This window comes from Charadrius vociferus, unplaced genomic scaffold, assembly GCF_000708025.1.
Source record: "Charadrius vociferus isolate BGI_N301 unplaced genomic scaffold, ASM70802v2 scaffold190, whole genome shotgun sequence".
NCBI classification, from domain to species: Eukaryota; Metazoa; Chordata; class Aves; order Charadriiformes; family Charadriidae; genus Charadrius; species Charadrius vociferus.
In genome coordinates, this window is record NW_009646608.1 from 7,047,869 (window position 1) to 7,061,112 (window position 13,244).

General features: G+C 48.3%; 1 protein-coding gene across 2 annotated transcripts in view; it reads right to left on the reverse strand.

The window, feature by feature from the left end:
- Nucleotides 1-6,907: 6,907 nt before the first annotated feature.
- DET1 (de-etiolated homolog 1 (Arabidopsis)) overlaps nt 6,908-13,244 on the reverse strand; it is a 10,131-nt gene continuing 3,794 nt past the window's right edge. The window contains exons 2-4 of one of the 2 annotated variants that reach the window (XM_009887248.1): nt 12,732-12,922; nt 10,883-11,074; nt 6,908-7,097 (exon numbers count right to left, since the gene is read on the reverse strand). In XM_009887248.1, coding sequence (XP_009885550.1) covers nt 6,908-7,097; nt 10,883-11,074; nt 12,732-12,922 — 573 coding nt within the window. Of the gene's footprint in view, nt 7,098-10,431; nt 10,580-10,882; nt 11,075-12,731; nt 12,923-13,244 lie in introns of those variants that run through there. The other variant, XM_009887255.1, reaches the window with a different exon arrangement.

The window sequence follows — 13,244 nt, forward strand, 5'->3', positions numbered from 1 at the left end:
ACTGATTCTGCAGCCAAGAGCAGTAGCGCTCTCACCAAAGGGCGAGTGTAAAACTGGGACAAACCCTTCTGGGTCTCAAGCAGCTGTACGGCAGGGCTGCTCTCCCCAGCCCTTATCGGAGCCAGCGGGTCAGCGCCGACATCTTCTTCGAATCTGAGCCCTCTCTGGGGAAGAAGACAGCGTGGGCAGAGCCATTGTCTGGGGAATAAGGGGTAGGAGGCAGGACGAGGAGAGATTAACTCGGACTTTGCTGCCTGAAGCCAGACGGGCTGCACTGCACGATCGCGCTGTCAACACGACATTTGTCTCCCTATGTTACAGGAGACCTTGTTTGGCTGCCAGCCTCCCCTTCTCCCTTACAAAGGGGGATTTTACGAGCATTAAGGACTCACCGGTCAGAGCTGAACCAGTGACCTAGCTACGCTGCCGCCAATATCAGCACAGCTAATCTGGACCTTACCCTGACCTCGGGACCAGCCCCAAAAAATAGGGCAGCAGCAATGAAGACCATCCTTCACAGCCAGAGACACAAGAGCACGCACTGGCTCTGCGATGGGGTCATCCCACCGCAGGGATGGTGCCGGCACTGCACGATCCCACAGGCTGTGGGTTCAGCCCAGTGGAACGGGCCAGGGCTCCCCACTGGTCGCCGCAGAGGTGCTGGTGCCCCTCACCTCTCCAAGCTCACCATTTGAACCATTTTTCCCCTCGAATCGGTTGCTGGGCGCAGCAAGGCCGTTTCTATGCGGATGGCTGTTTCTCCCCGTTGCCATGGCGATGGTGCTGGGCGCCCGCAGGCCGGAGGTGGGAGGGCGAGGACCGTATCTCCCAGGCGCTTGCCAAGGGCAGTGGGTACATCTAATCTGGCATCGCTCCATTTTACGCCTTTGAGGAGCACCAAGGAGCTATCAAATAACCAGCTCGGCGGCAGCGAGCTGGCGCTCGGAGGGATGCAGTGCCGCCTGCTGCTCTTATTAACACCCTAAAATCACGTCGATCAGTGGCCAGCTGGCTCTGGTGGGGCCTCCCTGCTGCCCAGCCGGCTCCCACCCCCCCAGCTCTCCTCACACAGCCGAGACAGCTGGTCCCATGGTTGTCTTCCAGCAGGGGTCAGGCCCGAGGTTGGATGCCGACACCGCCAGTGCATCCTCACCAGCCCCATCCAAGGTAACCAGAAGCGTCCACCCAGTTCATCAGGCACTGGGATGGAGACAGGTTGGTGGGCCACCCAACTCTCTCTGGTACCGCTCTGCCTCAGATCTCCTCACACAGCCGAGACAGCTGGTCCCATGGTTGTCTTCCAGCAGGGGTCAGGCCCGAGGTTGGATGCCGACACCGCCAGTGCATCCTCACCAGCCCCATCCAAGGTAACCAGAAGCGTCCACCCAGTTCATCAGGCACTGGGATGGAGACAGGTTGGTGGGCCACCCAACTCTCTCTGGTACCGCTCTGCCTCCCTACCTGAGGCTGTCGCAACATGCCTGGATGGAGGAAGGACACTGGCAGATGAGAAGATGAACCTGTGCAAGAGCGGCTTTCAGAGGGGGATGGTGCACTGCCAAGGGCAGGGGCTCAGGGAGTCCTCCAGGCAAAGCCAGGGCTGCTTTGGCCCCCACTCAGCACGTTGCAAAGCTGCTGGGGAGAAAGAAAAAGAACAGCAGCCATGGAGAGCAGAAGTAGCATGCTCCTGGCTTTAAAAAGGCTGAATTCAAACCAGTTCTGTCACCCACAGAAAATAAACTCCTCCAAAGGCTCCAGTTTGACAAAGCAGAATGCAGAAAATGCGGGGGGGCTTTGCAGTATTACCTCCAATTTTCCAGCGCCTATAGAATTTTCTTCCTATATATAAATCAATAGGATTGTCTTCTACAGTGGTCAAGTGCCGTGCTGCTGCTCCTCTAGAAAAGCTCCTCTGGGAGGCATCTCTCCCCACAGTCCTCCTCCCTCTGGCCTGCCAAGGGCCCTGGGCACCCGTCAAGCATCTCCCTGACACGCTCCTCTAAAACCCTCCTCAAATGTTCCGGTGCACTTGGCATCCTCGCAAAACCGAGGACAGCAATCACCCTGCTAGCAAACTGCAACAGCTAGAAGGTGCCCTAGGAAAGGATTTGACTTCTGGGAGGAAAGAAACAAGAGACAAGGTAAAAAATTACCTCTGCACAAATGCAGCAAAGCCTGTAGGCTCGTACAATGTCCTTGACTCCCTGTTAACCAAGCGAGGGCCAACACATTACCCAGATGCTGCAGCACACCTCTAAACGGCTGGGATTAGGAACACTGTGCCCCTTTGCAGTTCTCCTCACCTGCAGGACCACAGTAGTCGCCCACGAATTACTGGTTTCCAGATTGCTAGTCTAAAACCGGTGCAGTATTTTTATGTCAAAACATCAGGAAAAGAATGTGCAATTCAGGGTGTTTCCCACATTGGTATTTTTCTGCGAACTCATTTCCTTAAGCAGTAAGTACAGCTCTTCCCCAAGAGAAACAAAGGCAAATCAGACCTTAGCCAGCAAACAGCTCTAGCAGGAGACGCTGCTGCCTGATGAGCAGTCAGCCTGGTGGGCAGGTAGTGCCAGGCTGTTACTGCTACAATGACTGACTTCGCACAGCTCAGCCCACGTCCCCCGCAGCCCCCAAGCAAGGAAAAGGAAGAAAAAAAAAACCAAAACAAAAAAAAAATCCCAACCCTTTCACCATTCCCTCCCTCCTGAGGAGTATTTGGCCAGAAAATCTTTTACAACCATATAACAAGACAGAAAAGCACAAGGATTCAGGCACATCAGCGACCTGAGCTCTGAAACTCAGAAAGCAAGGCAAAAGCAAACCCACAAAATCCTGTCCTGTTGCTTGCCCACAGGACCATCTACTTGCTCCACAGTGTGCACCCATCTGATATAGGTTCAGAGGGCCACATGTCCCATTGCCATCCAGCCTTCACCATCTCCTCTGTCCACAGCCTTGAGAGATCCTGCAGGAAAAGCTGGCAGAAAAGCGGCAAAACGGAGGACACAAACAAGAAAGACAAAGAGACTTCTTAAAGCATCAGAAATCTGATTCTTCTAGCTGGGTCAAAAAGGACCAAGGGAAGCATAACAGACATCAGCACCTGAGCAAAAGGAAGGTCTTATAAGTACACTGAGAACATCGGGGAGTTAAATCAGGGCCAGCCACTCAGCGCTGGAAGGTTAATTGAAAGGATTCTTTAGTAGGGACACACCATTAATGGATACATAGGTTTGATTGTAATGGGATTTCTGTGGCTAGCTGTCTAATGCAGTTTATGTAAGAAATATTGCAAGTGTCCTGCTTTTGCTACTTTTTTTTTAAAAGCAAAGGCAGCACAAGAAGTAACAAAAGATGGGATTCTGCTGCCAGTCAAATGTGGTTTCTAAGTCAAGCATCTCCTTGTCACTTAGTGCCTATCTGAAAAGCCACAGGCTCAAGAGCTTTCTGATATGCTCACGGTCTCCAAAGGACAGCATCAGAGAACTGCACACATGAAAATGGAGGAATGGTTCAAAGGAAAGTGGCTTTCATGCCCAAGATGCGGATGCTTAGAGGAACTAACATAAACAGGGATGCTGCTAGGTTGTTACAGAGCAGCAGTGGATTACAACGGGATCCCAGACTTTGGGAAGGTCCCATCCACATGTTCTCAGCCACAATGTTCTGCAAAGCTGCATCGTGGCTGGGAGCAGCACGCAATGGAAAATCTGAGTGCCTTAGCCCAACCTAAAAGCAGTGGGTAGGCGATGGCTCTTCTGCCAAGGAAGGTGTGTTGTTCAGCTTCCATCTCTCGATCGTGGAGCATCAGCAGAAAATGACCACAAGGTTAGACATGCTAAAGGAAGACTTTCCGAATACAACTTGGGCTAGTAATAATATATAAAGGGGAAAATGTTAACTGAAGGTCAAGTATTCATCCCCCAGCATTAGCTCATGTTGACAAGAATTTGAGAAATGTGCAGTAACTACCAAAATGCCACAGGTAGGACCATCCTTGAACATATTGGTACTCCAAGTGCCAGGAAGAGGAAGCAAACTCACATGCGATATGCCTGCGTAGTCCAAGGCACATCCCTGCCGTCTCTTCTTGGCAAAGGGATTCCTGTTTGCACCATTAAAATTTTTGGAAGACAAAGACAATAAATCAGGCTCTTAAAGCAAATTCTGTTTATTCCATTTTTGTCTTGTGTTGCTAAGAAATGTTCATCCTAGCCAAGGAAAAATATCAGGTAGAAAATATCTCCCCTTTCCTCCCACCCTCCCCACCACACACACTTCTTGTTTCTTAAATAAAAGAATCAAAATTTCAAGCATGAGAGACTTTTCTTTCAATACATTTCTGTAATAAAATTAACTCTGTTGTAGATATAAAATGCAGCAGCCAAGACCAGAGGATCTGCTATGCTACTCCAAGGCAATTAGTACCCAGAATGATCAATCGGTTTTGTCTGCAAACATAATAAGAAAATACTTAGCACTTATCCAGCACTTTTTACCCATGAATCTCAAAGTGTTTTACAAAAGCTGAAAACATGTTTTTGGCCTCATTTACGGAGAAGAAAACACCAGCTGGAACAGGAAGAGATTTGCCCCCAGTCACAGAACAATTTAATAGCAGAGCTAAGAACAGATCTCTGGTCTTTCAGCCCCAAGTCCAACAATCCCTGCCACGCTCTCTGCTTTACCCAGGACAGCCTGAATTTGGCAAAAGCCTTGACTGCAGAAATGCTGAAGCGGTTTATATTTTTGCCAGCAAAAAAAAAGTCTGAATGGAGATCTGACAGCTATTTTAGTAAGCACTGACCTCCCAAGGCTGTGACGCCAAGGAATAAACCCAGTCTTGGATGGAGCTGCTGAGAGCTTTGGCCGGGGGTGGGGGGGTGGGGGGGAAGTAGTCTCATACTGGAAGCGTGAACAAACGTGAGTGGTGCAGAAGGAGGTAAATCCATGATCTACTGTGTGCAAATGATTCTCCACTTGGAGCTTTAATTGAATGTTTGAGGAACAAACCACAGGATAAAAAAACTAAAACCTTGACAAATAGTGTTATTAAATGGCGAGGAACCTGGAGCTAAAGCACGTGTGGCCTGACACCTCCTCTATTAGCAGTTTTCTGACCTGAAGTCGCTCCTGACAGACCTGAGAATCCAACAGTGCAAACACCAGGAAAAGAACGGTGAAACACAAAGTCTTTGCCTAGAAATATGTTTAGCAAGGCCAGGAGAGGAGAGGAGAGAAGTACGATGAGACAGAGAGTAAAGGCTGATTCAAGGACCTCAGGGCACCCTCCATTATGAAGTCCACTATTCATCCTCTAAGCAGGCACCCACACAGTCATTTTCCTATGCATTACCGTGAAAAATGAATCTATGACTTGGATACTTCTCTTCACAGACATGTGGCCACAACATATCACCCAGAGCTCAGTTTGGTCCAAACAAGACACCCACAGGGTCCTTTGAAGTAGAGGGTCTCCCTTGTACAAGCACCATTTTTTTAATGCTCCCTCTGTACCTCCCATGGGAATGGGACAACAGCGGGCTCCAGCTTCCGACAGGGCACCTCGCGATGCTGGGACGGTTGGACTGCCTGGCAGCACACAGTCATACACAGCCTGTGTGCAGAAAAACCCAAATGTTGGTCTACAACCAAAAACTCCTTTTTTAAGAGAAGGGCAGGCCAGCATCCTCACCAGCCCACAGTGGCAGGTAATATTACACCCAGGAGCTTATTTTACCAGCAGTATAAACACCGCAGTGGTCCAGTCAGCATCGACACACCAGCCAGCTGTGCTTTGAAGCCTGGGAATAGCAAATCAGGTTCTCACAGAGAACAGCATATCAAAGAGGGATAGGTAAGCAACCTAAGTCAACAAGCTCATCTCTTAACAGCAAACCTGCAGCAATGCACATTAATTCAGGTCTCTTCCCTCCCTTCTGGGCAAACCCAAGTGCTACTAATTCTCCGCACTTGTACTCCAACACGCAGGAGGGTGCCAGCAGCTGGGTCTCCCTTCCCCTCAGAAGCAGAACCTGCAGATAGCCGTGAGGATTCACGCCCATGCTGCTGGAAAGTCCATCCGACGTGATCAAGGAGCTGCTGTTGCTCCCTACACCCTTCCCAGCCACCCATCTTCCTTCTGTGGCCACCTCCTCACGCATTAGAGACACAGCCAGCTGCCCTGGCTTTCTGGTATTAACATACTACCTTTCACTTAGGAGCTTTTACAGATACTAAGGCACAAAGATTAAGCAACTTGCATAAGAGTCAGGAACATACCTCGTGTCTCTCAATTGCAGTGATTTCCCACATCTTTTTTTCCTGACCTCTTGCATATGAAAATCAAGCGAGTAGATTGTGTGGATGAGAACAGGATTTCATTTCCCTGGTAATACTGAAGATACAAACATGGGTAGCTGTATTTCTAAGCCCTCCCCATGGCTCCCATCCACTCCCTCTGCAACAGGCTGTTTGTCTCAACAAGGTAGGAGAGCGCCAGTGCAGAGGGGAGCACTCCACAAATGTGTTGCAAAGCTCCATCTTTGCCATCCTAAGACCTACAACAGGAGAGAAAACGGACATGCCTCTGGGGAACCAGGAAAGGAACCTCAGCTACGCTTTGTTCATCAACAGGAACAGGGAACAACAGCAGCACTTAATGCAGTGGAGACCTTCGCGGTACAAGCAGGGTCAGAAGAAACATTCACAGTCCTAACTTGACTGGATCGGCTTTCCACAGCTGAGGTCCCCGCAAGATGCCGGCTGGTAGAGGAGCTCCCAGGTCAGGTTTCTTGACACGAGTGACGGTTTGGTTTCCTAGAAGGCGCAAGTGTCTGGCTTTGGTGCGTCTGTGGCAGAGGCCCAGACCCAAGGAGAGCAGCCGCCGCGGCTACGTGTCGCACTACGTGCAGCTGTGCCTCATGTGGAAGTTAACCACATACTCTGCGTTAGTGCGCTGCACCGAGATGGCAAAGGGCTCGAAGGGGTGGAAGGTGAAGGCAACCAGGCGTCGCACTGTGTGATTGATGGGTCGCCCCAGGAGTCCCGCCTGGATCTCAAACTTCAGGAGGCCAGAATCACGAGCGTAAAATCTGAAAAGAAGAATAAGTCAATTATGGCTGTTCCCGACTATTGACTTTGCCATCTGGGCTCTTCATACACAGAGACAAGTGCCTCGTTCAATCTCTGGTACTCCCTCAGGGGCAGAAGGTCCTCAGCTGGAGGTCTGGTTCTCGGCTATACAGGAAAACCCCTCGCAGGGCAGCTAGTTTTCCACTGTCTAGAAAAGCTTGACTTCGTTTTAGTATCATCAGTAAGAGAACTCTGCCTGTCATTTTGGTGAACGTAGCTGACTTCACAAGAGGGAAATAAGTCTGGTCCAGACCTCACCTGTGCTGGCTCTCCATCCTCTCCTAATGAAAGCTGCTCCCCTTGATCCCTAAGGCAGATATACTGTACAGAACCGAGCTCACTTCCCTTAGCAATGGCCTTCACGCCGAGTGTAACGCCACCCCTTTTTGCTCCTGCTGCTGCCACCGAGCAGGCTTTACACTGCTGCTCCTGTGCCTCACTATATCCCCATTCAGCCGAGGAAGATAAACAGCTGGATCCAATTCTGCTCAAAGGCACCAAGTTGTACTTTACAGCTCAAGCAAGGCTTTGTAGTTCCTTTGAGACTTCCACCAAAAAAGCATTAACAAGATAGGCCGGGCAGGAAGTACCTGGTAGGTTGCATTTAATAATCACAGCAAGACAAGAGGTCAAGAAAAACCTTGCGTCCTTCTGCTGTCACCCACAAACCTGCCTGTGGGTCAAGCTCATTTGTGTCCCCAAACAGGTGAGCTCTGGAACACAGCCTCGGCACAAAGCAAACACTGCCAAGGGGATAAGGCAAACGGTGCTGAAGAGATGGGAGAGTCTAAGAAGCTCTTTGCTTCTTGAACCTTCTCTGCATATTCTCTGTAACCAACATAAGCCCAGGTAACACCACTGTCCTGTGCTGCTGTGGGAACAGGGGACTCCCTGCGATGACCCCACCCTCCCCAAGACTTTGGTGGAGGTTTCTGGGATGTGGTGGTGGAGGTTTCTGGATATGGTACCTTCACAAAGCAGTTGGGCTCTAACTCAAGTCCTCACCCTGAAGTTGTCTCAGTTCCTTAGACGATTTTCTCTGCTCTTTCAGTTTCAGGCACAGAATTGCCATTTTGCGTCCCAGCTGTTGCCTTTTCCACCATCACTTAGTACATGTGGGTATTTTGCATTTTCCTCTGGTTTTAACTCAGAGAATGCTTTTAATCTCAGAGCACATTTCCCCCCTGCCAGCAATACGATGCACTCAGCTCTCAGCCTGGAAGAACGGGTGATGACAGACACAGGCGATGCTGTTTCAGGAGCAGACATACTCCACATTTTAACAACACAGCCTATTGAGAACCTCATGTTCTTCCTGGAGGGCCACTCTCCTCTCCCTTCCTCTGAATCAAAGTGCCAGCCAGCTCTGCCTGAAAATTGCACACAAGAACCCAGCAAGAGAGTCACAATCTTGGTATTTGGCTTTTCAAAAAGCCCTTTCCCTCCTACACAAGGCTGGGTATGCAGAGGGTCATTCTTTAAATAAAGCCCAGTCCCCCGTCTGCTCCTCTCTCTCCCCAATTCACAATAATTTACTACTCAAGATGAAGCTCCCTGTAATCTCAAAGATGTGCTCAGTTTGGTATTTTTTAAATCTATTTTTAAAAGTGCTCTGCAATCAGAGGCCATTTCCATGGGCTCTCACTCTGGGGATAAATTAGGCACTGCAATATAAAATTGTATGTCAACAGAAACAGCAAGACCAGCCTTTTCAAATTGTATGAAAATGGAAGATTTATCTGCAGACCAATTTTTTGGTTAAATGGCTCCTTATTAGCCATCTAGATGGATTTTAGAGACCCCCTACTATAGGTATGGCTGTGTTAAAGCCTCTTTCTCACAAGTGCCATCATTTCACCCAGTGAGTATCTCTTCAAGCCTCCTAAAAGGATACTGGAAGACAACAGTGATGGGGAACCTAAAGTCCTTCCCTCCTGAGAGCAAACAAACCCTGGTCTCTCAAGTAGCCACAGAAGAGAGATGAACCTTCTGGGATGCGGAAAGGCACTAAGGGTTAAAAGGACAACAGTGCACAGAGGCACTGAAACCAATGTGTAAAAGACATGGAGGCCTTCTTATCTCGCACATTGTGCCAGGAAACTGCACGCAGATTATAACACCCTTAGCCACTGAAGGGTTTTGCACTCCAGCCAATTACAGGACTTACATTACAAATCCCGTGGCCCCTCATTTCCAAGCCCTCTAACCACAACAGGCAGCGGCATTACTTTATTAATCCCTTTGTTTTGCATGTGAGAAAAACAGCAGCACTATTTCAGCTACTGAATGGTTAAGGTTAGCGCCTCCTCTTCTGCTTACTTACCAAAAACCAGGAGCCCCACTGCTCCCAGGCCCTATTCAAGTCCTAATTGACTCTGCAGAGCTTTAAGCTTTAAAAGCTCTGGCTCTGAAATGCCGGTTTGCTCATGGGAGGGAGGGAAGGTGGCACTTCGCTTTGTTTACTACAAAGACATAACCGCAGCAAATGACTGCGGTTTTGCTCCCTTTTGTCTGCGGGAGCCATACGCAGGTTGGCGCTGGCAGACAACTGCCGCCCTGCAAGTTTTCCCAACGTCAAGCATGACAAGGGGGAAAGGGCAGGCTTTTCTCTGCAGATAACATGGGACCTGGAGATCAAACCAAATCATACAGGCAGAAAAATCAATTAAATATACATAATTTGGGAATTGAGAGCACAGGAATAATCAGAGGTTCCCCGCCACCTGAGTCAGGGCCAGGGGAGACATGAAACCACTTTTTGAGAATGCATTGACGAAAATAAAGTTGGGAAACCAGCCAGAATGGCCTCCCTAGGCTGCCTGAGCCCCCCAACATGTGGGCAGTCACTAAACAAAGCACTTAGGCACTGAAGGCTCTCTTTGTTTTCAGAACATAGGTTTGCTTTTACATCACTGTAAGTGGAAAGACTGCTCTGCCTGGAGAACTCAGCCTCTTTGAGCCTTTCAGGCCAGAGATGTTGCATTTTTAACCATTACTACTTGCAGCCATGGCTGCCGCCAACAAAAAGAAATAAACAGTCCTGGTGTTTCTGCAAGAAACATTGCAAACATCCTTATTCCCAAGCTCAGACTTAGTCCTTCTGCCAGCATCAAAGACTCAGACAGAAAAGACACAGAATGGCCCTTACATCTGACTAAAACTCCTACTACAGAAACAAATTTCCTACAGATCACAGAAAGAAGCAGGGTATGAAGAGGAGTACAGCTCCCAGGGTGAGAACTGTAAACAAGGAAAGTCTGGAAATAGCTAAATCAATACCACAAGCACTCTGAATAACACCTAACCCAGCTGCTATTTTATTCACAGAACAAACCAGAACATCCTTGCCAGCTAAAACCACGTGCTCAAAAGGGATCCTTCCAACAGAGGAAAGCAGGCATCCAGAATCATATCACTCTGCAGCCCAAACACAATGGCAGGACTGCAAGAAGAGGAGGAGGAACAAGAGCATTCAGACGGAAAAGACTCAGGCTTTGCTATCCAAACTCCCCGAGCAGCTCAGCAAGAAGACCCAAAGAGCCCTCCCACACATACAAGATAGAACAGTTATCCCAAGGAGAGAGGCCAAGCTTTGTGGGACCACTGAAATAAACCCTCTGGTGAAAGGATGTCATACGAGAAATGATGTCATACTGCCTTTTCTGCACATTTGATGCCACACGGCAGATTTAGAGTTACTCTCACACCGCTCTCCTCACACACAGCTTCTTGGCCTCTTCCATACCTTATAGGGTGATCACCGCAGGTCTTGGGCCGCTCCATGACTGACACCCATTTGTCATCATAGCTGAAAAGGGAGAGGTCGAGGTACGGGCTGCCACTGTACGACTGGGCGCTGATCGGGAGCTGGCCCAGCAGCCTCCGCACGGCCTCTGTGTGCCCTCCATACTTGGCATTCACGATAGTGTCTTTGAACCTGTAGCAAACCAAGAAAGAGGTTTTACTCACAAAGGCCACAGGTGAACAGCACAGCTTAAATAAACTAAGGAGAAAAACTGATAGGGAAAGAAAAACAGCAGCAGTGTAAGAACTAAAACAGCTTATTTCCAAAGACGTATCACAGTGATCCAAGCATCAACCAGTTTTGGTGACCTTTTTATCCTCCCTCATCATTACTGTTTCTGCTCTGAAAGTCCAAAGTGACAGAAGGACAAGACTGTGCCTACCCACAAGGCCTGTCCCCAGCTGCCCTGCAGTACAGGAAATGAACAGGATCAGAAACAGGGAGAGATGGATTAGCAGCTTATCAGTCCATCCAAGTTTTACCATGAAGCCTGGAAACAGCATAAGCAAAAGCCAGAGGGTTTCACAGTAACAGCTGAGCCCTTAATGTTGACTTGAGAATCTCCCTCTCTCTAGCTGCTGTTTTAAATGCGTAAAGGGAGAAACCTTAGATGAGGAAGAACCTTGATGAGAAGCCTATAGCTCTTCAGAAACTACAGTGAGCTGAAAGTTCTTCCTGGTGGAGAGTTAACACAGGCTGGATTTCTCTTTCCAAGTAAAATTTGAGCTTTCCATGTGCAAGAACAGTTAGATCAGCTGCATGAATGTCATGTATCAAGGAGAGTAAAACACTTCCATTTGACCAGAAAGACTCAGTCAAAAGCCACCTCACTGTGGATTATGCTCTATTAAACTTTGCTACGCAAGTTAAACACTCCTGTTACAGGCCCCTGTAGCTACGGGGATGAAAAGATTCTCCTCTCTACTACACAAAGCAGGAGTTGTTCTTCGGGTGTCTGTGGTGAGCTCTCTCATTCTCTTTCCCAGTAAGCACTATGGATTTCCAGACAGGCAGCTCTAGAAAGTTACAGACACTGTCAACTTCCTCTTATGTGACGTCAGCCCAAAATCAACAGAAGCTTCATGCCCATAAGTGATTGCCAAGTACTTTGGATGATGTGAAACAAGTCACTGGAAGAACAAAACACCCTGAGTCATATAAAAATATATTCCAAGAGAAATAACACACTCAGCCTCATTAAAGCCACATCTGACTGTTAAGGCATATTCTAGAAACACAAGTTATTTTGATATTTTGGCTCAGCTTTCACAACAGGTCTAGGCAGACAAGTTTCCTTTCTCCTAGTACAGTGTGACGAGAACCTCAAGATTTTGACTGACGTTGGAGAAAATGCTACAGAACCCAGTTTGATACACGCTAAATTCAGAGAACACCACTTGGCAAAATACATCCAATTAGACGATGATAGCATCTTGACAAATCTTATCTTCAGGGACCTAAGCTACTGGGCAATAACACTTTAATAACCTCAAGAGAAGTTATTACTCAAGGAAAGCCGGAAACATCTTTCCCTCCAAATTCCTTTTCCTTCTTCTAAGCACTGGATTGCCACTGCTTTGTTGCTTCCTGTAACAAGACAGGTGCTGCGGAATATAAAATCAGATGCATGAGGCTGTAAGATGAACCATGTACACACCAGATCCTTGTACCACCCCGCGACTAAAGGAACTGGTTTTCTCAGGGTTGCCACCGTTATTTGATACTAGCCTTCAGCTGACGGGGACGAGCGTGTGTCTATACGGTATAAAGCATGCTCCGAATGGCTCACCGGCGCTGGATCTGCCTGGCAAAGTTGTTGCTGGAAGCTGAGCAGGGAAACTGGACCGCCTCACTGTGGAGGGTTGCATTCCTGAAGAGGTCACAGAAGTTCTCAAACAGCTCCAGCAGCTCATCGGACGTATTCTCGAATACAGCAATCACTTCTGTAGTCACCATGTTGTACACGACGAAGAACGAAGGCTGGAGAGAAAGGCAGAGGCAGCGGTTAACCAGGAGAGCACAGCTGGGGAAGCTGTCCCTTCCTTCTCCCCGCATGACACCGCAGACCCTGTCCAAATTTCTCTGCAGTGTAGGAGAATCCCACATGCTCACACTAATCCATTCTGCTATTCAAATGCCTCAACAGGTACCAAACTATCCACCTCTTAACTGTGATTATTTATGAAGAAAACTTAATGGGCTTCCAATTTTTCAACTCAAACCGGATGTCAATATTTCTGTTTTCTCTTCCTCTTTGCCCTCTACCAAATCCAAAATGCTTTCTAAAGTGCAAAAACTAATT